The following is a 25,826-nucleotide window of genomic DNA, read 5'->3' as shown; positions in this document are numbered from 1 at the left end:
TGTTTACAAACAGTTGCATATAGGCCAAATTTGTGGAGCCATATTTTCGTGTTTACCTGTAATTTAACTGACTTATTCTTAATAAACTATTACGTTTATCATGAGTAAAAAGTGCTTGACTTGCTGTAGAATTGTTGGGTCGGGGCTATGGTGTGATGGGTGCTGTAGTTTTTTCCATGTGGATGACTGTAGTGGCATGGGAATAGGGGAAGTAAATGAGACTCATCAGTGGTTTTGCAGGATTTGTAGTAGAGATAGGAAGATACTAGAACAGGAGGGGAAAATTGCCACCCTTCAGGCTGAGTTAGACAAGGCTAGGGGAGATATTGACAGGTTAAGGAGGGAGAAGGGTAAAGAGAGGTGGGAAGTGGCGACAGGCAACAGGAGGCTTTTCGCGGATGATGCTGTTGTATACAGAGAAGTTGCAGCATTAGAAAACTGCAGCCAAATGTAGGAAGATCTGCAGCAGATAGGCACATGGTGCAAGGAGTGGCAACTGACACTTAACATAGACAAAGGTAATGTATTGCAAATACATAGAAAGAAGGATCCTTTATTGTGTTATTATATGATAGCGTAACAAACACTGGTAGCAGTTACTTCTGTAAAATGCCTGGGAGTATGCGTGCGGAACAATTTGAAGTGGTATTATCATATAAAATTAATTGTTAGTAAGGTGGGTGCCAGGTTGAGATTCATTGGGATAGTCCATAGAAAATGTAGTCCATCAACAAAGGAGGTGGCTTACAAAACACTCGTTCGACCTATACTTGAGTATTGCTCATCAATGTGGGATCCATACCAGGTCGGGTTGACAGAGGAGATAGAGAAGATCCAAAGAAGAGTGGCGCATTTCATCACAGGGTTATTAGGTAATCGTGATAGCGTTACAGAGATGTTTAGCAAACTCAAGTGGCAGACTCTGCAATAGAGACGCTCTGCATCGCGGTGTAGCTTGCTGTCCAGGTTTCGAGCAGGTGTGTTTCTGGATGAGGTATCGAATATATTGCTTCCCCCTACTTATACCTCCCGAGGAGATCATGAATATAAAAATAGAGAGATTCGAGCGCTCACAGAGGCTTTCCGGCAGTCGTTCTTCCCGCGAAGCATGCATGACTGGAACAGGAAAGGGAGGTAATGACAGTGGCACATAAAGTGCCCTCCGCCACACATCGTTGGGTGGCTTTCAGAGTATAAATGTAGATGTAGATGTAGAGGAACAGGCCTAGAACTTTATCTGACAGCTTCATGGTGAATGTGGAAAATAGATTTGACCTGTTGCTTCAGTTAGAAACTGGTGAGCCTCAAGCAGTTGCAGGTGTAGACAGGGCACAACAAACTTTCAGCAGCAAATTGAAAAGTAAGAAAGTAGGGAAATCAGTAAAGAGAAAGAAAGTGTTGTTGTTAGGTAGTTCCCATGGAAGAGGTGTTGGCCAACTTCTGTTGGATGAACTAGGACCATAATACCAGGTCACCAATTTTTGTAAACCTAGTGCTGGTCTGGAGCAGGTGACAGAGGATTTAGGATCACTTTGAAAAGACATCACTAAGGAAGACACCATGGTTATAATGGATGGGGCAGGTAATGGTATTGACAGAGATTCTGGGTACCGTACAGAGTGCGACCTGGCAAAGATTGCATCAGCATCGAAGCATACTAGTGATGAGATTGTATCTGTTCTTGGGCGCCATGACCGACCTCATTTGAACCCTTCTGTCAGAAGAGTTAATTTGGAGTTGGAACAGTTGCTTATGTCAGGTGCAGGGTCACACATTGGTGTGGTTCCTGTGAATTCTCTCAATAGGTGGGATTATACTAGGTATGGCCTTCACCTCAACAGGAAGGGGAAGGGTAAACTGGCTGGGAAAATAGCAGGAAAGTTAAAGGGGGGAGGCACTGTCATGAGTGATAAAATACCAGTGGTTATAGGGTTCAGAAAAGACCCTTTTTTAAGGTAGTGAGGACAGAAAGAAACCAAATTTTAAGAGAGGTTAGGACTGAGACAAACCTTCAGTTTGGGAAAGAAACCAAAAAACATAATTCTAGCTCATTACATCAGCACAAACAACCATTGGTTAAGAATTTTCAACAGTCAGCAGATATTTTAACACCACCCAATTTTAACTCAGTCAATGATGAAATGTCAGCTATCTTTATTGCGTCAAATATTTGAGGACTGAGAAATAAAATTAATGAATTAATTATCTGCACAGACGAATTAGAATCTTCAAACCCAGCTGACATAATCTGCCTCTCTGAACATCATGTGACCACTGGTATAGAACTTGTAAGTGTTACAGGGTTTAGGTTAGCATCTCACTTTTGTAGATCAGAAATGGAGAAAGTAGGAGTTGCCACATTCAACAGGAACTGTCATAAATGTAAGAACATGGACATTTATAAATTTTGTCTAGAACAGCATATGGAAGTATGTGTAACAGAAGTAGAATTTCACAAAAATCCTTCATAATATTAAGTGTATATCAAGCACCTGCAGGTAACTTTAATCTGTTAGTAAACCACCTTGAAGCTGTACTGGCCCATTGAACAACCAAAAACAAAGAAATAGTGGTTGCTGGTGATTTCAATGTAGATTTCCTTGAAGACTCTCCCAATAAGAACTTATTTGAGTTAGTAAAACTTTCATTCAACTTAATTCCCACTGTAAAGTTCCCCACTAGGGTAGCCAATTGCTCACACACAGCCATTGATAATATCTTTATAGAAAAGTCCAATGAACAAACTTATATTACAAAACCAAATGGCCTCTCAGATCATGACATGCACTTCCTTCTGTTAAATGTTAACAGTGAACAGGATATAAAATCTGTTAAATCTGAGCTCAAGAGGGTAATCAATAAGCCAAAAACTGATTATTTTTGGACACTCCTCAGAGGCATTCACTGGACTGATGCTTATAGTGCTCATGGCATGAATGAAAAATATAACACTTTTGCTAATGAAGTGCTTACCTTACTTGAACACTCTTTTCCCCAAAAACTTACCAAGGTTAAAGCTAAGTCTAAAAGAAGCCATGGATTACGCAAGGAAAACTGTATCTGTCAATCCAAAACAGTTCTGATGTTGATGCTATAGCACATTACAAGAAATACTGCAAAATATTAAAGACTGTAATACAGACATCAAAGCAAATATATTATAGGACAAGATAGTCATATCAGATAACAAAATAAAGACAATATGGGATATAGTGAAGCAGGAGACCGGTAGAACCAGACATGAAGAGGGACAAATATCATTACGAGTAAATGATACGTTGGTGACAGATGTGTATAGTGTTGCAGAACTTTTTAACAAACATTTCATAACTGTTACTGAAAAGATGGAGTTGTCAGGTTCTGTAGATGCTGCTATGGAATACCTCAGACCAGACATTTCAAGTAACTTCCATAATATGAATTTGACCCTCACTACCCCAGCAGAAATAATGTCCATCATAAAATCTTTAAAATCAAAAACATCTAGTGGATATGATGAAATATCAACAAAGCTAATTGTAGAATGTGATTCTGAGTTAAGTAACATTTTAAGCTATCTGTGTAACTGATCGTTTATCAGTGGAATATTTCCTGAATAGTTAAAAGTATGCTGAAGTTAAGCCACTGTTTAAGAAGGGAGATAAAGAAATAGCATCAAATTTCCATCCAATTTCACTTTTGCCAGCATTCTCAAAAATTTTAGAAAAAGTAGTGTACAGTTGGCTTTATAACCATCTTATCTCATATAACATACTGTCAAAGTCACAGTTCAGATTTCTAAAGGATTCTGATGTTGAGAAGGCTATCTACACTTACAGTGAAAATGTGCTTATTTCATTAGATAAAAAATTGCAGGCAACTGGCATATTTTGTGATCTGTCAAAGGCATGTGACTGTCTAAATCACAATATCCTTTTAAGTAAATTAGAATATTATAGTGTAACAGGAAATGCTGCAAAATGGTTCAAATCTTATATCTCTGGTAGGAAACAAAGGGTGTTATTAGGAAAGAGACATGTATCAAGCTATCAGACATCATTCAACTGGGAACTAATTACATGTGGGGTCCCACAAGGTTCCATTTTAGGGCCCTTACTTATTCTTATGTATATCAATGACTTTTCATCAGTAACATTACCAGATGCCAAGTTTGTTCTGTTTGCTGATGATACAAACATTGCAATAAATAGCAAATCAAGTGTAGTCTTAGAAAGATCAGCTAATAAAATATTTTTGGACATTAATCACTGGTTCCTAGCCAATTTCTTGTCACTAAACTTTGAAAAAAACGCACTACATGCAGTTCAGAACTTGTAAGGGGTGTCCCATGAGTATATGCGTAACATATGATCACAAGCAGATAGAAGAAGTGGACAGTGTTAAATTCTTAGGATTACAGCTTGATAATAAATTCAACTGGGAAAAGCACACCACAGAACTGCTGAAGCATCTTAACAAATCTCTGCCATGCGAATTGTGTCAGACATAGGGGATATCAAAATGAAAAAGCTGGTGTACTATGCTTACTTTCATTCCATATATTTATTTATTTATTTATATTTATATTTATATACTTGTTCCATAGATCTGTACATGTGAGCAAGTCACTCAGATGTGGAACGTGTCAATGTACATAATAAAATACATAGAATAAAGACATTGTTATAGTATTAATAACAGTGCACAAAAGTCACTTATTAGCTTAAAAACTAGTCAACATAAATGTGAAGATAGCAGTTTCACATTTAGGGCATTATTGCATCTATTTTAACCTTGAACAGTAATCAAAACTCCCCACTTTGGGTTTAAAAGTGACCTAAAAATGGAAATGAGAAAAACAGGAATTTTTACATTAGGGCATTGTTACATTAGTTTAACAGTAAACAGTGTCAAAAAATTTAAAAACATCTTTCCAATCTGGGTTTTACTTATTTCTCTGAAAGAATTCCTCTAGTGAATAAAGTGAGGTCTCAAGTAAATAATTTCTCAAGCTACATTTAAATACTGATGTACTACTCCTTATACTTTTGATGCTGTTGGGTAGGGAATTGAAAATTTTCGTTCCAGCGTACTTTAGCCCTTTCTGAATAAGTGTCAAGTTCTTTAACACACAGTGGAAATCCTCTTTTCTTCTGGTGTTATATTCATGATGTAGGCAATTTGTTTCATACAGAGCGGGGTTATTTATTATGAAGCACATCAGTGAATATATGTACTGAGATGTTGCTGTCAGTATTTCAAGTTGTTTAAAAAGATTTCGACATGAGGTTCGTGGGGGTACACCACAAATGATTCTTATTGCTCTTTTTTGTGCTGTGAGGATTTTCTTTGCGGCAGGTGTATTGCCCCAGAAGATGATGCCATAACACATGACTGAATGAAAATAGCCAAAGTAAGCTGACTTTGAGATGGTAATGTCATTGAAGTGTGACAAAATTCGTAAAGCAAATGTTGCCGACGTCAGCCGTTTTAGTGTTTGTAGAATGTGATGTTCCCAATTCAACCTACTGTCCACGTATACGCCTAGGAATTTTGATAAGTACACTTGCTTTATCATCTGATCATTCTGTGTGATAACTATTTCTTTTGGGTTTTTGTGGGTTGTCTGGAACTGGATAAAATTGGTTTTTTTCAGGTTTATTGAAAGGGAGTTAATACTAATCCAACCCAGAACTTCTTTAAGGATATCATTGACCTCGGATTCTAAGTCAGTAGCTGACACATTATCCACCACAATGCACGTATCATCAGCGAACATTGTAAATTTACACTTCTTATTGATGGATAAAGGCAGGTCATTAACATACACTCCTGGAAATTGAAATAAGAACACTGTGAATTCATTGTCCCAGGAAGGGGAAACTTTATTGACACATTCCTGGGGTCAGATACATCACATGATCACACTGACAGAACCACAGGCACACAGACACAGGCAACAGAGCATGCACAAAGTCGGCACTAGTACAGTGTATATCCACCTTTCGCAGCAATGCAGGCTGCTATTCTCCCATGGAGACGATCGTAGAGATGCTGGATGTAGTCCTGTGGAACGGCTTGCCATGCCATTTCCACCTGGCGCCTCAGTTGGACCAGCGTTCGTGCTGGACGTGCAGACCGCGTGAGACGACGCTTCATCCAGTCCCAAACATGCTCAATGGGGGACAGATCCGGAGATCTTGCTGGCCAGGGTAGTTGACTTACACCTTCTAGAGCACGTTGGGTGGCACGGGATACATGCGGACGTGCATTGTCCTGTTGGAACAGCAAGTTCCCTTGCCGGTCTAGGAATGGTAGAACGATGGGTTCGATGACGGTTTGGATGTACCGTGCACTATTCAGTGTCCCCTCGACGATCACCAGTGGTGTACGGCCAGTGTAGGAGATCGCTCCCCACACCATGATGCCGGGTGTTGGCCCTGTGTGCCTCGGTCGTATGCAGTCCTGATTGTGGCGCTCACCTGCATGGTGCCAAACACGCATACGACAATCTTTGGCACCAAGGCAGAAGCGACTCTCATCGCTGAAGACGACACGTCTCCATTCGTCCCTCCATTCACGCCTGTCGCGACACCACTGGAGGCGGGCTGCACGATGTTGGGGCGTGAGCAGAAGACGGCCTAACGGTGTGCGGGACCGTAGCCCAGCTTCATGGAGACGGTTGCGAATGGTCCTCGCCGATACCCCAGGAGCAACAGTGTCCCTAATTTGCTGGGAAGTGGCGGTGCGGTCCCCTACGGCACTGCGTAGGATCCTACGGTCTTGGCGTGCATCCATGCGTCGCTGCGGTCTGGTCCCAGGTCGACGGGCACGTGCAGCTTCCGCCGACCACTGGCGACAACATCGATGTACTGTGGAGACCTCAGGCCCCACGTGTTGAGCAATTCGGCGGTACGTCCACCCGGTCTCCCGCATGCCCACTATACGCCCTCGCTCAAAGTCCGTCAACTGCACATACGGTTCACGTCCACGCTGTCGCGGCATGCTACCAGTGTTAAAGACTGCGATGGAGCTCCGTATGCCACGGCAAACTGGCTGACACTGACGGCGGCGGTGCACAAATGCTGCGCAGCTAGCGCCATTCGACGGCCAACACTGCGGTTCCTGGTGTGTCCGCTGTGCCGTGCATGTGATCATTGCTTAGACAGCCCTCTCGCAGTGTCTGGAGCAAGTATGGTGGGTCTGACACACCGGTGTCAATGTGTTCTTTTTTCCATTTCCAGGAGTGTATATGAGGAACAGCAAGGGCCCAAGCACTGATCCCTGTGGCACTCCATGCTACACAATTCCCCACTCAGAGTCCACTGTATATTGTGATACACTATCTGAAACATCTAGAATAATCTTCTGTTTCCTATTTTCGAGGTACAATTTTAACCAGTTCCCTACAGGTCCTGTAATTCCATAATGACAGGCCTTCTTGAAGAGTATCTGGTGATCTACACAGTCGAACGCCTTTGATAGGTCGCATAAGACACCAATTGGCAGCCTCTTGCTGTTTATAGACTCTAGAACATCGTTTGTGAATGAGAAAATTGCATTATCTATTGAAACTCCCTTTTGAAAACCAAACTGCTGACTGTTAATGATGTTCAGGTCACCAAGGTGTGCCACAATCCTGTTGTACAGAGCTTTCTCTAGGACTTTTGAAAATGTTGTTAATAGAGAGACAGGGCGATAGTTTGACACATTTGTAGCATCCCCTGCTTTGTACAGGGGCCTGGCAACAGAGTATTTCATTCTATCTGGAAACACTCCTTGTTGCATGGATGTGTTGCAGATGTGAGACAAAACTTCTGTCACTTCACTACAGCAAGCCTTCAACAGCTTGCTTGAAATATCGTCGATACCAGCAGAATGTTTATTTTTCAAAGACTGTATGATTTTTTTGATTTCATTGGCAGTAATGGGAAGCACACTTATTTGACTGAAAGGTTCTGGAAAATTATTTTTCATTATACGGGCAGCTTTATCTACAGAACCATGGCAACCTATCAGTGATGGGACAGTTAAAAAATGTTGGTTAAAGATTTCAGCAATTTCCTCACTATTAGTTATCTCTGAGTTGTCAACAGTTAAAACAATATTTTTGACTTTGGTGTAGTTTACAGTCCCTGTTTCTCTCTTTATCACATTCCAGATTGTTTTAATTTTATTTTCAGAATTAGTAATTTCAGATGCTATACACATACTTTTAGAGTTTTTAATTACTTTGGCAAGAATTTTACAGTAGAGTTTATAATGTTTTAGCTGAGCAGGGTTGTTAGAAGTCTTTGATGCTATGTAGAGTTGTCTTTTTCTCTGACAGGAAGCTATGATGCCCTTAGTGAGCCATGGTTTTTTTGCAGCCCTTGCAGCTTCGACTCTGTATGACTTTTTTGGAAATACACTTTCAAAGATACCTGCTATCTCATTTGTGAATAAATTGTATTTTGAATTAGCAGTTTCTGCTAGATAAACAGGTGTCCAGTCAGTATGCTGAAGACATGATCTGAACGTTTGAATAGCTCCCTCACTTATTTTCCTTACTGTTTTCCATCTAAGTGAGGTGTCATTCAGAGGAATTCCCAAGCTGTTGAAAGTAACTCGTTGTCCGTCATGGTCAGACAGACCATTTATAACCATTTCAATATCAATATGGTTGACTTTACTCTGATCAACAAAAACGTTATCAATGAGAGTACTGGAAGAGGTTGTGGTTCTGGCGGGCGAGCTAACCATGGAAACAAGGTTGTACGTGCACATGAGATTTTCAAACTCCACCTTGCAGGGAGAATTAACCAAGAAATCTATGTTAAAATCCCCAACAACTATCATGCCCCTATTTTTTCTACTTAAGTACAACAAAAGAGTATCTAATTGTTTAACAAACACTTTAAAATTTCCAGATGGTGCCCTGTAAACTGCTACAACTGTTAATCTGGAGACTGTGTCTGGCACCTCTATAGCACATACTTCAAAATGTAGCTCAAAGCAGAATCTTTGTACATCTATTGCCGTGAACAAGACATTGTTTTTTACATATACAGCTACTCCTCCTTTGTCCATATAGTTCCTGCAATAAGACGTTGCCAAAACATAGTTGGGAATAGGGACCACTTCAATACCAGCAGTGATGTGGTGTTCTGTTAGACACAGAATGTGGGCACTGTTTATACCTTTTGTGTCTTCTATATTTGCTGTGAACTGATCCAGCTTGCAGTATAGGCCTCTTATGTTCTGATGAAACACTGTTAAATTTTGTTTGTCTTTAATTGTATTGCTGTTTGAGTGGACTTTCGTTTGTGTATTAATTACTTGTTGCAGATTTTTGTTACTGGACCAAATCCTGCTAGAGTTGGCCCAGCTCACTAGTTTCCCTCGTTAGTTAGGGCTATGACTGGTCTGCTTTCATGATCGTTATTGTTTAGGCCTGTTATTTCATGAAAAGCTTTTCCAATGTCTGCTGCTAGTTTATTTTTGCCAAACTGATTTAGATGTAGTCCATGCTTTGTGAAGCAGTGTCTCTCATACCTGTATGTATCCAGTAGTGTCACATTCGTAAACTTAGTGCAAAAATGTTTCAGTTTACTATTCGTTAGGCAAATTTCTCTGTTCACACAAGACCAGTCTGCCAGGTCATATCTCGTGGGCACAGTTGTTAGTATTATGTTTGTATGCTGTAATAACTGCAGCAATACGAGTAGCTTTTTAATGAAAGTGCTGGCCTCGTTGCAATAAACATTGTTTGCTCCTGCGATTATCGCAACACAGTCTTTTTCCGTGAATTTAGCACATTCTATGTGTATGTCTTCTACCACATTCACGAATTTTGCACCTGGTTTAACAATTGCTGATATACACGAACCATCTTGAGCAGAGTTCGACATGCATGTCGAAATATTGCGAGCATGACTGTCTCCAAATATTTTTACGTTATTTTTCAGTTGTGTTTGTTATGTACGCGATCGGAACTTTTTCTTACGCAACCACGCGTGTTTTGTGTACACGTGTTGCCGTCTACTACAATTTTAGATGCACTGTTTTTGTTATTTGAATTATCACTGTTTATCAAGCACTGAACTTTGTCCACCGGGATTATTTTTTGGGGTAATTCATCAAACCAAGCTGAAGTTTTCCAGGCACAAATAAGTGCGGTATGAGTTATATGTGGTGTGAACTCAAGAACGTCCTGCAGAAGCCTGTTTATGGAACTAGGGATACTAGCTACTGCTTCCCAATATATTTATTTTTAATGAAATTTGTCATTAAAAATATATCACTTTTTCAAACCAACAGCTGAATTCATGGAATCAATACTAGAAATATATATATATATATATATATAAGGGAAACATTCCACGTGGGAAAAATATATTTATGTGACTTACCATACGAAAGTGCTGGCAGGTCGATAGATTTACATTTTCCCCCTTTTACTGCTGCATGTACAAATTGTGTGAAGTGTGACTGTCAAAGAGCTGAAATATGAGCTCTAATTTCTCTTAGTTTCTTGTCATAACCTTTTTGAGGGAGAGATGGGATACATGATATGTTATCTATCTCTTCTTAAAATGTATGTTGTTAGAATTTTATTTCTATCGACCTGCCAGCGCTTTCGTATGGTAAGTCACATCATCTTTGTTTATATATATATATATATATATATATATATATATATATATATATATATATATATAAAAAAAAACAAAGGCAAAGATGAGGTGACTTACCGAACAAAAGCGCTGGCAGGTCGATAGAAACACAAACAAACACAAACATACACACAAAATTCAAGCTTTCGCAACAAACTGTTGCCTCATCAGGAAAGAGGGAAGGAGAGGGGAAGACGAAAGGAAGTGGGTTTTAAAGGAGAGGATAAGGAGTCATTCCAATCCCGGGAGCGGAAAGACTTACCTTAGGGGGAAAAAAGGACAGGTATACACTCGCACACACGCACATATCCATCCACACATACAGACACAAGCAGACATATTTAAACATGTCTGCTTTAAATATGTCTGCTTGTGTCTGTATGTGTGGATGGATATGTGCATGTGTGCGAGTGTATACCTGTCCTTTTTTCCCCCTAAGGTAAGTCTTTCCACTCCCAGGATTGGAATGACTCCTTACCCTCTCCTTTAAAACCCACTTCCTTTCGTCTTCCCCTCTCCTTCCCTCTTTCCTGATGAGGCAACAGTTTGTTGCGAAAGCTTGAATTTTGTGTGTATGTTTGTGTTTGTTTGTGTGTCTATCGACCTGCCAGCGCTTTTGTTCGGTAAGTCACCTCATCTTTGTTTTTATATATTTAAAAACAAAAGATGATGTGACTTACTTGATATGTCTGCTTGTGTCTGTATGTGTGGATGGATATGTGCATGTGTGCGAGTGTATACCTGTCCTTTTTTCCCCCCAAGGTAAGTCTTTCCGCTTCCGGGATTGGAATGACTCCTTACCCTCTCCTTTAAAACCCACATCCTTTCGTCTTTCCCTCTCCTTCCCTCTTTCCTGACGAAGCAACCGTTGGTTGCGAAAGCTAGAATTTTGTGTGTATGTATGTGTCTGTTTGTGTTTCTATCGACCTGCCAGCACTTTCATATGGTAAGTCACATCATCTTTTGTTTATATATATATATATATATATATATATATATATATATATATATATATGAGGTAACAGTTTGTTGCGAAAGCTTGAATTTTGTGTGTATGTTTGTGTTTGTTTGTGTGTCTATCGACGTGCCAGCACTTTCGTTTGGTAAGTCACATCATCTTTGTTTTTAGTTATATTTTTCCCGTGTGGAATATTTCCCTCTATTAATATATATATATATATATATATATATATATATATATATATATATATATATATAGACACACACACACACACACACACACACAATATAACTTCTGCACAATTTCAGTGCAGTAATGTGTTCATTGTAAATAAGTGTGTGTGTGTGTGTGTGTGTGTGTAAGTAAAATCCAACTTCTGCACCATTTCAGTAGTCATATTACACATTTATTACCTTATAAATAAATTAAAAAAACTTGTTTTTATTTTAAATTCAGTGCATTAGTATTTGTAAAATGATTCTCTCATGTAGTGTTCATTAAAAAATGATGATCATTCCACTTGGGACCTGTGGAATGGTACATTAGCTTATTTGTTTGAGTTGTAAATATTTGTCATGTATTGTTTTTCTGATATGTTCTACATCCTGGAGGACCTCCTCACTATGGATCTATTGGAATGAAAGTAAATCTAATCTAATCTAATCTATGGGTCAAAACATCTATCTACACCTCCATCTACACTCTGCAAGCCACCTCAGTGTGTATTGGGGAGGGTGTTCTTGGTATTATTCTCATTTTCCCCCTTTTACTGCTGCAGGTACAAATTGTGTGAAGTGTGACTGTCAAAGAGCTTAAATATGAGCTCTAATTTCTCTTAGTTTCTTGTCATAACCTTTTGAGGGAGAGATGGGATACATGATATGTTATCTATCTCTTCTTAAAATGTATGTTGTTAGAATTTTAACAGCAACACTTCTCTGCAATGCATAACACCTTTCTTGTCACATCAGCTACTGGAGTTTGTTATAAATCTCCATCATGTGTTTGCGCACACTAAATGAACTCATGATGAAATGTGACATTCTTTGGTGAATCTTCTCTCTCTCTGTCTCTTTTCTGTTATTTGAATCTGATAAGGGCCCCAGACTCTCAAGTATTATTCACATTATTAGTCAAATGAGTGTTTTGTAATCCACTTCTTCATTTACATTTCCTTAAGTGTCTTCTAATAGATTCAATCTCCAATAGATTCCGCACTGACATTTCCCTTTCCTACAATTAGTTTTATGTGATAATTACACTCTAAATTAATCACTATTTTGTATTTTGTCTACAAATATTTGACAGTATCTAGTCCCACCTTGTCAGAATTAGTATTTGAGATTTTAACTGGTAGTAAAAGATGATTTTCCATTGATCTAGTGATGAAGTTCTGGTCATGTATTAGGTTCTTTCATGGTTGTCCTTTATCAACAAAAGTGAACATTGAAAGAAGTGAGAGTAAAGCTTTGTTGCAAAGCGCACATCTGCACAGTCATGCGTGAAGAAAGTACAGCAAGATGGCAGCTCCTTTATATTTTTCCCAGTAAATCCAGGAGAAATTTTAAATTATGGGACTCTGTGGTATTTTACTCCACCAGTACCCAGTTCCTGTTCACAATACTAGCTATAGAAAATTTTAAACTGACGAGTGACCAGACAATTTCCCACTCTCTCTACCCAGCTATATCACAAGGAGCACCTCATAAGGTTATATCAAACCTGGAAAAGCTTGGCTTGCCAGTGAGCACATCCTACTCCAATTCTGTTCGTGTAGCATCATCATGGCCTGGTTCATTTATTTATCAGCAGTTGAGTGGGGCAGCAAGTCTTGCACTGTTTTGTCTCACACATTTACTCATATTTAGATTTACTCTCCTTAATATTGCCCTATCTTTCAGGTTGTCACTTTGGTTATTATTATGGTCAATGTCCTGGCTTTAATTCTGGTTATTTCTGTTACTGTTCCTCTATTTCCTTTCTTCAGAATGTCAAAAACGAAGAATACTGAAAACTGTTTTCAGTGAGGAGTGGCAGATGAGGTACTACTCTCAAAGCAGTTGTGATGTCAAACACTAATGTTTCATACTAGTATGTAAAAAGTGATTGAGTTAGAACATAGATACTAATCTTGCTTGAAATTTCTCTCCACTCCATGAAGCAACACACGGCCATCACTATCATGATGAACAATGAATAGAAGGGTTACCTGAACCACTGAGTCTTAAAGAAAAGAATTTAACTGAATCATCTGTGATATGCTTGAAAGATGTAACAAAAACTATGAATATGATACATGGAGGAAATTGCTCACCATCCCATCGAAAATTTAAACAATTTCAGAACATGTTGACACAACATGCACCCAGAAAAGAAGTTTCAAGTTTTCTAATAAAGAAGTAAAATTGGATATTATGGAATTTGAAAACATATTCATTTTTTATCATTATTAACCCTTCTAAAAATTTGACAGATTATTTCAGTAATTTGAATTCGTGTTAGCATGGAAATTAATGCACTACTACTTATATGTTTAGGATTATTAATGGATTATGGTGTAAATTTACAATGTCTAAACTGCAACTAAGAAAGTAAATCTTGTGTCATTTCCCGAGATGCTCTGAACTGAACCAAATATACTTGAAAGTAAAATTTTCAAGATTTACTTCCATTATTGGTAATGTCTCGAATGAGTTTCATAATCATTTTAAATCTGTGGAGGTGGATGTCATTTTCTTTAATAATCGAATGAAAATTAGTCTTGGAAACGTTAGAAGTGATGTGCAGTAAGAAGTGTTCACTTTACCAAATTATCCATTCATGCTGTCCAGAATAGAAAGAGATGCTCCAATTTTTTAAGTCACAAGGTTGATACTGAAAAGTCATAGACTTTGCTTTTAAAATAAAATCTTTTTCATATCAACATACATTTGTAAAATAACATTTTCTTAAATGAATTATAGTAAATCTGCTCATTGTAATGCTATGACCAGTGAATTATTGGAATTTCAACTACATTTTGCTACAGCACAAGCTGAAATCAATAGTGTAGAAATTGGTAAGACTGAGTTACATAAATCCAACTTAAATACTCAAATATCTAATTAATGTGAGTACAAGAGTTTGAGACAAAAAACTAAATAAAAACAAAGTTGTAGTACCATATTGTATGCATTATTGTTTTGCATATAAGGCATAAGTAGAGCTCACTTTCCCAAAGTCCATGAAATTAGATAGTTACACTTCTTTTCTTATCAGATAATTAATTTCCTTTTGGATACCAACATGAATTCTATGCATGGACAATGATCCTAAATTTGATATAATTTACATCTATGAAACAGTTACTACATTTGAAACGTCTGTATATTTTTTCACCTGAAATAATGTAAATTATTAGTGTTTTATGTATTACACAATGTTTCAGAATTTAACTGAGCTAAGGAAAGCAACTCACTGCATTTTAATTCCTCCAGATTAACCAGGCAATGTCGACAAAGGTGGAAACAGAGCACTACAGAAGGAATCGTAATAAGCTTACCGATGCTGGAGAAGGATATACAATGGGGGCATTGTACTGGCAACTGAATGACATTTGGGAGGCTCCATCATGGTCTTCCATAGGTAAACACAAAATTATAAATCACAAACTACAAACTTGCACCTAAAAAATTAGATTTGTTGCTTGTACACTGCCAATATTAAGTTCTGTAATTGAAATTTAATCACAAAAGGGACTCTAGAGTAGTTTTACTCCTTTAAAGTAGCACAAATGTTATAAAAGAATGCAATTTCTTATCTTTATATCTCAACTTGCTTTCAGTTGAAAACCCATATTATTACAATATATTTCACCCTTCAATTAAAATTAAAATAAAAATAAAAAAAATAAACTTATTGCAAATTCAGTATGAGCATACTTTCCAAAACATTCATGTTATGTGTTATAAATAGAAGCACGAAATAAAATAATTTAAATATTATTAATGATATATCTGTCTTACCTTCTTGTCTTATAGAAAATCAACATGTTATTCCAAGTCTTTAGTTATTGAATCTATGGTGATAAGCACTTCTTTCCAAGCTGAAAGGGAAACATTGTCCTTCTTTAAGTAGAAAGATAATAATGTATACTTTATTTTGTTTTCCTTTGCCTTAAACTCTGAAGCTCATCTAAAAAGTAGAAACCAAAAATGTTAAATGAGGAAAGTCTGTTAGAATGTGCTGATGTTTTAATGGTATGGCTAAATAATAATTACATTGTTCACAACACTTGTATTCACACATCAATATCACATTAATACAAAGAAGACGAAGTAACATCAACACTAAATTAGTCTAATCCCTCGTAGTAGGTTCCAGCAAGGATTATATAAGGTGCCACATTACCAACATAACAATACTATCACTTAATCTTGCAACAGTTTGAACTTATGAGATACAAGTGTTACTCCCTAGCAAGTGGCTTAGCTACTACATCAGCAGGCATCCCTTCCACTGCAAGTACTTGACAAAAATCTCACTTCTTTTCTTATGTTTTCTAATAAAATGTCCTTTCACACAAACATGTTTTAATCTAGAATGCAGCACAGGCTATTGTGACAGTCTAATAGAACATTAGTTATCATGAAAAATGATTACATGATTTTGATGCTTATTATTTAGCAATTGCTCTGCCAACCATCCCAAATACACTACCTCTTTAGCTGTAGAATTTAAAGCCACATGTTTAGCATCAGTTGTTGAAGTGGCAATGTCTTTCAGTTTTTTGCTGTCCTTGGAAATTATATTTTTCCCAAAATAAAAACCACTCGCATGTTGCAACAACCCAATGGTTCAGTCATCTACAACATATTAGTGAACAAAACCAGTTACATGCAGATCTTCAAAATCTGCTAGTTAAACACAATACCAATTATTTAATCAATTATTCCTTTGATCATATGTAATACAGTGGACTTAACTTTAATCATTACAGAGAACAATTTTCTAGATTGTATGTAGTCCTACATGTTATACATCACATTTATTGTAGTTCAAGTATTAACTTACTGAACAGAAACAGTGGTAGTAGTAATGTAGATAATCTCTAATAGATATTTTAAAAATATTTGGAAATTTATTGAATACTTTTATTCCCATATAGCATGTACCTTTCTGATACAAACCTATGTTGATTGGGAGTAAATGCAGGTTACATTTTAATCTAATATTTGGATTACGCAAGTCCCAATTTTTTCTAAAATTAATATCATTTTCAATTACTTTAGCTCTGCTCCCTGTAATAATCTTAACGGCTCTTTTTTGGGTTTTGAAGGTCCCAGAGCTGCTGGTGAATTACCCCAGAGTATTAGTCCACACTTTAAATGTGCATTGAAATATGCAGATGTGTAAAAGACACACACATTAGCAGATGTGCATCTACACATGGGTCCTTTTAGAGCTTTTGAAGGATAACAGCTAGTAGTCAGCTTCACATTATTTTGTTCAATATGTTTGTCTCAGTTTATGTCACTTTGAATCCAAATGCCAAGAAATTTTGTTGCCTTTTTATTCACAATAAACTGTTCATTGATCATGATATCTAGATAATGCAAGGCGTTGTTTCAACAATTACAAAACTTTAATGACACTTTTTTCTGTTGTTTGTTATATGTTGATTCATTGTTGACCATTTACTTGGTTGATTGTAATTGAGTTTACTTCTTGTTGGATATCTTCATTTTCCCACTTTTACTGGTATTTTTGTATGATTAGCAAATAGAATTATTTTCTGTGATTCAGCATGAACTCCAGATCATTGATATAAATCAGGAAAAGAGGAAGTCCCATTACTGACCCCTAAGATACCCCATAGGTGATTGGGTATTCTTGTAACAGGTATCCTGAGACTGTGTGTACTTTGTCACCTACATGCCTAAAGCATACCTTTTGCCTGCAGTCACTGAGAAATGAATGAATCCATGCATTTGATAATTCACTAATGTCATAGTGCTGAAGCTTCTTAAAAGAGTTCTGTCACACTCCATGACAAAGGCTTTACTTAAGTCTAAAAACCTGTTGTTTGTTGTTTTTCATCAATGGCTTTTAAAGCAGTGGTTATGCGTTCATAGACTGCTGTCTCAGACGGTTTCTTACTTCAGAAGCCTGTTGAGAACTGCCTAATACTCCATTTTTGTTCATAAACTTTATTAACTTATTGTACATTATTTTTACAATAATTTTCAAAAACATATTGGTGTTGTAATGGGGCAATAGCTTATTACTTTATCTTTGTCACCAGCTTTAAAAATAGGAATAACTTTGGATGATTTTAGGTGATCAGGAAAGATGCCCAGCTCTAAAAAGCAGTTACACATGTGAGAAAGGGGGTCAATTACAATGTGGAAGGATAGCTGTGAGATTCTGCTGGGTACACTATCAACTTTTGTAGAGTATGTCTTTCTTTTATCTATAACAGCTTATAACAGCAGGGGCTTATATGAGTCACATACATTGATAATTTACAGTTGTTGGCCTTGTTTTCCACTGTTTGACTTAATAATTTACCTTTGATGCCATTACATAGGTTAGTGTTAGTAGTTTTTTTAAGACCACTTACATTACTAAATCTCAAAGTGTGCTCCCTTGGTAGCTCAGAGAATGTCGAGACGGTATTCCAGTTCCTGCTAGGTGTTTTGTAACATGTGTTCTGTCACAGTACTCATAGCAGCTTGTATCCTAGCCTTCAGTTAGTTGACATCAGCAACTGGTGTGACAAAGGCTCTGTCCTTGATATAGCCCCAGAAAAAAAAAAAGTCAAGGGGCATAATGTCTGTAGAGTGGGTTGGCCAGGGTGTTCGACCATTCCTTCAAATCCACTGATCCAGAAATGTTTCATCCAGGAAATCACACACTATCAAAGCCCAGTGGGGGGATGCTTCATCTTGCTGGAAAAGTATCCACAGTTGATATTCTTCTAACTGTGGGGCAATGGACTGTTGCAAAATGTTGAAGTAAATGTTAGCAGGAATGGATTTTTCCATGAAGAAAAACGTCCAGAAACTTTCTTATGTATGAGGCCGCACCAAACATTCACTTTTTCACTGTCTCGCTGTAACTGTACAGTAGCATGTGGAGACTCTGAACCCCATATATGGACATTATGCCTGTTTACCATTCCACTGACATGAAAGGTTGATTCATCGGTAAAGCATATGCGATTTAAGTAAACATTAGCGACATCAATCCTGTTGAGAATCTCAGTTGCAAATTCAGCCCATGTCAGCAAATCATTCAGTTGCAAGGCCTGCAAGATTTGCACCTTGTAAGCATGCAGCCTAAACCTTTCATGAAGAATCTTCACTACACTTGCTTGCAGTATTTTAAGTTCATGTGATGCTCGATAAGTTGATTTAGATGGACTCCATTGAAACAATTGCCAGACATGATCAACAGTTGCATGACTCACTCGAGGCCTGCCACATTGACGATGATCTTCAACATTGCCTGTTTTGTTAAACTTTGTATACCATCACTTTATTGATTTAACATCAGGAGGGCTGCATCCATAAGAAGCCCAAAATTTACACTGAACACTGATGGGCAATTTTGTTTTGTGATACCAAAGCACACATTGCGCTTTTTCCTGCTTCGACACCATTCTGCCAACAACTAATGTGACCTAACAGACCACATCAGTATTGTGGAGCACTAGCGCCATCTATTGGTTACAACAACTAGTAACACTAACGTATGTAATGGCATCAAATATAACTTATAATGTCAAACGATTATTCTGTTATAAATTTTTATAATGAGGGTAATACTTTGTGCTCACCCTGTATTTTCTGTTTTACTTGGCTCTCTAATATTGTTATTGTTATGTAAAAAGATTGTATTCCCATTAGGTTTCCTATTTTTGTCAATTTCCTTTTTTATTATGTTCCACATGGCTTTTAATTTACTTGTGGAATCTTTTATGTATCTATCATTTTGCCTGTTTTATGACTTTTGTAAAATTTTGTGTATTTTTTTATAGTGAGTATGCATATCTGCTATGATGTTACCTTCCATACAGATTTGGTGCAGTTCTCTTTTTTTCTGGCAAGATGTTTTAATTCCTGTAGTAATCCAACCCTTGCCTCTTGCATTATTTCAGATATTTATGATTTTCAGAGGAAATTCTGTATAAGTTTTCTAGAATTGTGTTGAATTTTGTACCCAGTTTTTGCATTTCATAGACAGCAGACCAATCTTCACTGCACAATAATGAATTAAAGTGGTTTATGCTTTCCTATTTAAAGAGCTTACATTTGACATTTAGTTTGTAGTTGTTTGTGTGTCCTGCTCCAATGGTGATAGTCATTATTAAAGCTTTATGGTCACTGAATACTGTATTGAAAATTTAGCTCAGAACAATGAGTCCTGTATTGAATACTTACCTCAGAGTGCCCTTGAGACAATGAAGGACTCCTTATGCTGCTCTCCAAAGCATGCTATTAAACTTATAATTATACTGGCTTAAAACGATTGCTGCACGAGATATGTCAGGTCTTGCATTAGTACTGATATACAGCGAACATCCATCAAGATCCACATATGGCACATGAACCTTATAGCCCTGCACATCCAGAAGCCTTAATCCAGCCTCCAGTGGTGCTCCTACAAAAGTACAATCAGACATACTAAACCATTTCAGCACATCTGCAATATAACCTTTCCTGTCAAGTTTTAATTAATTTATTTTTATTTACACGTCAAGTTCCATGGGACCAAATTGAAGAGTAAATCTCCAAGGTCATGGAACATGTCAGTACATGAAATTACAACATAAAAGAACAGTTAAAAATAAAATGTTTATGAACCTGAAAAAAGTCATTCCTTAAGTTTAAGTAAATGCAATCAACAATACCACAAGAATCTGCTTAAGTTTTCAAGTAACTCCTTGACAGAGTAGAAGGGGTGACTCACGAGGAAACTTTTCAGTTTCAATTTGAAAGCAGGTGGATTACTGCTAGTTTTTTGAATTCTTATGGTAGCTTATTGAAAATGGATGCAGCAGTATACTGCACACCTTTCTGCCCAAGAGTTAAGGAAGTCCAATCCAAATGCAGGTTGGATTTCTGCCAAGTATTAATGGAGTGAAAGCTGCTAATTTTTGGCAATAAGCTGATATTGTTAAGAAGAAATGACAGTAAAGAATACATATATTGAGAGGGCAGTGTCAAAAACTCTTTGCCTTTACAAATGTCTGCTTGTGTCTGTGTATGTGCGGATGGATATGTGTGTGTGTGCGAGTGCATACCTGTCCTTTTTTCCCCCTAAGGTAAGTCTTTCCACTCCTGGGATTGGAATGACTCCTTACCCTCTCCCTTAAAACCCACATCCTTTCGTCTATCCCTCTCCTTCCCTCTTTCCTGATGAAGCAACCATTGGTTGCGAAAGCTTGAATTTTGTGTGTATGTTTGTGTTTGTTTGTATATCTATCAACATGCCAGCGCTTTCGTTTGGTAAGTCATATCATCTTTGTTTTTAGATATATTTTTCCCACGTGGAGTGTTTCCCTCTTTTATATTCATATAATGTATTTAGAAATACAAGAAGATGGCCAATGGTTGCTTTTTATAGCATCATGAACACAGCTGCGATAAATGCTGCTATTATGTTCAACTCAATTCAGAAAGAACAACTGAGATGAAGAGAGTTTTTGAGGCCGCTTTCTTTTACGCTTCTGCATGATCATCTTCAGCAAAGAGTAATGTCAAAAATATTGCCAAGGAAGATAACTGAGAGAATTGGAGAGCTTTGCAGTGTGAAAATTTCTGAAGTGGAATCAACTGCAACCTCACGAGGATGGTGTGTGGACTGCAGAAGCAAAAACAGGAAAACAAGATATATTTGTAAGAACTGCAAGAAATACATTTGCCTTGAACATTCTGTTACTGTGTGCCAAGACTGTATCGACAAAATATCTGATTGAATACATGCATTATTTTGATAACAGCTAAATTTGTGTAAATATTTTTGACCAAAATATTAAATTTACCCCTTAAATATATTTACTAAACTGATTTTTAATGATTTTACTTCATTTAATAATGCTTCCCTCCATAATACACATCTAAATGCAAATTCAGAAAGATTGAAACTGAAAGGGTCTGTGACACCAGCTGCATGTACTGCTGTCCTGTTTCCAGGTCCATGCACCTCTGGGTTAAACCCTCCCTGTTTCTGCTTACTTGCCAAAGCTGAAACAGAAGCGTCTGTCATTCATACTTCAAAATGAGAAACAGCCCTATCCAAGGGAAAAAGAAAATTACTGCAGTATTAACTTCTTTAGATTTGGAAAAAAACTGACCTGTCTTCCCCCGGAGACTCGTTAATTACATCTTAAAGTAAACTACCTGCTGTCAGACAAATGAGTCTATAAATAATACTGAAAACTGTAAGTAGACAGTAATAAGCTTCAAATAAATTAAACAGTTTATTCAAATTGAATGATGACATGCCATGCAAAAATATATTCTTTTCTTAATGAAACATAATTTTATGCTTTACTTAAGTATGTGCTCAAATTGTGTACCACTGACTGCAAGGCACATTTGCATTCATGTTCAATAGATAGATGAACAGATGAAAGTACACTGGATGATATACAGTTACATGTGTAGTGAGGCTGGTGTAGGTGGGGCTTCATGACAGACTGCATCATTCAGTGATCCCCATAGTAATAAATTAAGAGGAATCAAATTGAGAGACCTGATTAGCCACAGTACTGTGGCATTGTGCCCTATCCAACAGTCAGGAAACTTTTCATTCAGTATTTGGGTTGCAACACAGGAAGAGTTAGAGGGGCAGTCATTGTGCTGAAACCACATACACTGTTGCTTGTGCCATGGTAACCCTTCTAGAAGAAGAAAAAGAATGTTCCTGAGAAAGTGTGCATACATATTTTCATTTAACATCCCTGGTAAGGTCACACAGTAGAATTTCCTATGCTGCAGCACCATAGGTTTATGCCTCACGATCATTGTTGTTGTAACTGATGAAGCCAGTGTGGATTTCGAGCTGCTCAGTAGCACGTGTTATCTAAATGTGCATTACCATGATCCATAAATGTTGCTTCATCGGTAAAGAGCACATGGAGAAATCTAGTGTCATGTCCCAAGATATGCAGAGAAAACTTACAAAATTCTAGATATCTACCAAAATCACCTACCCCAGTGCCTGATGTAGTGACAGATGAGAAGGGTGGAATTATGTCAATGCAAATGATACTCCTCCAGTTGATGCCACATTCCTTGGCAGTATATCTTATGCCACCATTTGCCATATAAAAGTAGCATTTCTAACTTCTGATTGGTGTACTTGCCTGCATGTAAGAATTGTTGAAGCAGAAATGATCTGTTGGTAAATGACACAGTTCCTGCTAGTTCTGCAGTGCAGAAAAGTAAATAGTCAAAAGGCTTCAGGCCATAATGCAGCCTGGCACAAGTGAGTGTACAATGCAACAGCTGATTCTGGCCACTTTATGTTTGAATTTTAAAATGTTTCTTTGATTCTTTTGCAAATAGTTTTAACCTCAACATTAACAAGCATTATATCACTGCACCTGTGTTGTTAAGCACTTTCAGTTGCATAAAAAAGGATTTCATTATATTTAAAAAATCATGCTTGTCTCAATATCTCTATCAATATAAGACATGTACATACCCCTTAGCATACTATCAGTCGTGAGAAATCTTGTTTCGATATCTGGAACTGTTCACGAAATAAAAGGGGTGTTAAATCTTACATGACTCATTGTATTTCTTATCCTTTCTTTTCCTCCTTCTGTCTGTCTGTCTCTCTCTCTCTCTCTCTCTATCTCTCTCTCTCTCTCTCTCTCTCTCTCTCTCTCTCTCTCTCTCTCTCTCTCTCTCTCCTTTTTTTTAACACTAATGGGTCTGATGGAACTCTAAACCATAAGAAGTATCACAAACAACATGGTGACATATTTATCATTTATTTATGTTCATAATTCCTACCAATATGTGGAATGGAATGTGTGTTAGGCAAAATTGCATCACGGCACTGTAAGGAGCTTGGCCATTAAGAAATATCTTACAGTTGTTGTTTTTGTTAAATTTAGACTGCTTGCTTTATAAATGCCACCTGGATGATCATCAATAGGATCTTAAGTCCTCCGACTGCATTCTCAAAGCTTCTCTGTTTGTACCAACTGAAAAGTATTCAGAATTTCAACTACTGCTCAATGGACTCAGGCCATCTTCTTCTTAAACACACATATATTGTACCTGTGTTACAACTGTTCTTCCCATATTACAACCTAATCAGAATTACATACTATGATCATTCCCAATACAGGTTTCCCTATTTCATCCACTAGCTGCCTGTTAGCCAAACTGATCTCAATTTTCTCTTGTGACATCAGAAGTATTGTCATGAGCTGCAAAGCTCCAGGGTCCACAGCAGATCTAGGTAGAAGAGAATACTTGCCTGAATAACAAGTATGATAATGGGAAGTTGGCTAACTGGCCATTGTCTTGTCTTGTAGATGCACTTCTCAACTTATCCACACACTATGGATATAGTGCCCCTTGCCCATTATCTTCATTACTACAGCATTTTGCTGTTCCCAATAAGAGTATGAGCCTGGTGTGTATCAGCACTGAAGTGATCATTGGGAATAGTGGGCAATGTGCACTACATTCGAAGTGTGTGGATAAGTTGAGAATTTGGTCTGATGGGAGGCAGTCTGTGCAGTTGCAATGACCACTGCGGCAGGTTGACTAAGTAGTCAGAGCACCTGCTTAGTAAGCAGGAGATCCAGGTTTGAATCCTGGTCCGGCACAAATTTTCAACATTTTGCATTGATTTCAGTCAGTGCCCAGTGACAGCCAGTGCCTTAATTCCTTTGTGTCTTATAGGAGTTGAGACATACACTACTGCTCTTTCCCACCTATAAATGTTGGGTATCCTGCCAAATGTCAGCCAGGCCCAATATGCTGGAGCTGGCAATCATGTGTTCATCAGGTGAGCTTGCTTGTGTGTATGAATGGTGTGTGTCTCTCTTTTACTGATAAAGGCTGTGGCTGAAAGCTTCATGTAAGTGTCTTGTAATTGTGCCTGTCTCCAGCTTACTGTGTCTTCTTTATGGTAAGTAGCAAAGCCTGAGTAATTTAGTCAAAATATTTTGCATGGTATGTACTGAAAGTTTTGACCCAACTAATAAAGAATCAGAGAAAATAGTAGCGACTAATACACAACATTATAATGACCTTCAGTGAGACTAATTCTTATTGTGTCACATTCTGGATTCACATATATGATCCTGAAAGAAGGAGACAACTTATGGAATAGCACCTCTTAAAATTATTTAGCTAGAAGAGACACAAAAATATCCTATCAGGAAAGATGGCTATGGACTGATATATTGGTACCTTTAGAAGTTTTGATCTCATCTGTGACTAGTTCTGAAATGCAATTAGTATCCAGTACTTTGCTGCTGCATTGACATTTCCTTCAAAATCACAAAGGAAACTGGTGACTAAAGAGAAAATATACTCTTATAAACTGGTACACTGCAACAGTTGTGTGTACTTTATTTGATTTTTACTGCTTTGGAACATTAAAGTTGAATGTCAAGATTCGTTAGATTTGGAATCAAAGTACATCGTAAATTTCTATGTTATAGTGACTGGAAGAAAAACATCAATTATGAATATTAAGCAGTAAAATAAATATAATGCTGTAGTTTCTGACTGACCTTTACCTAATAACTTGCTAGTGTATGTTTGTGATGTTTCAGATTTTATACACACTAACTCTTGCCTGTGTTACATTAATTATCCTATATTTTTCTTTGCAGATTTTCATGGCAACTGGAAGATGCTTCATTATTATGCAAAGAACTTTTTTGCTAATGTTCTTGTGTCACCATACATCACTCCTGAAGGAGAGCTGGTAGTGAGTCTTATCTCTGACCTGCCATATGAAATGGATACTGCTGTACTTAGCATTTATGTGTACCGCTGGGACAGCTTTGAGTTTGACATAGCTATTATAGGAGCACATAGACTGGTAAGAGAGGTTCTCATACACAATCTTCTTTGTTTTAAGGAAAAAAATGGCAGTAGCTATAAGAACATGCCTTTTTACACATACACACACTCAAACTGTTTCCCACACACACCAATCATTCTGAGATTTATCTACTGATTGAGCCAGGGGGGAATTATCAGGCATTC

At 37.5% G+C, this 25,826-nt stretch overlaps 1 protein-coding gene across 2 annotated transcripts in view; it reads left to right on the top strand.

Moving 5' to 3' along the window:
* Window positions 1-25,826, top strand: part of LOC124612771 (beta-mannosidase-like) — a 298,303-nt gene that overhangs the window by 234,352 nt on the left and 38,125 nt on the right. For both annotated transcript variants that reach the window (XR_006979569.1, XM_047141165.1), the window contains exons 11-12: window positions 15,072-15,219; window positions 25,448-25,659. Coding sequence is in view for 1 of the 2 variants with exons in the window: in XM_047141165.1 (XP_046997121.1) it covers window positions 15,072-15,219; window positions 25,448-25,659 (360 nt within the window). In the remaining variant the exon portion in view is untranslated. The remainder of the gene's footprint in view (window positions 1-15,071; window positions 15,220-25,447; window positions 25,660-25,826) is intronic.

Source organism: Schistocerca americana, chromosome 4, assembly GCF_021461395.2.
Source record: "Schistocerca americana isolate TAMUIC-IGC-003095 chromosome 4, iqSchAmer2.1, whole genome shotgun sequence".
NCBI classification, from domain to species: Eukaryota; Metazoa; Arthropoda; class Insecta; order Orthoptera; family Acrididae; genus Schistocerca; species Schistocerca americana.
The sequence above is the reverse complement of the archived record's forward strand: the minus strand, read 5'-3'. Positions and strand labels throughout refer to the sequence as shown.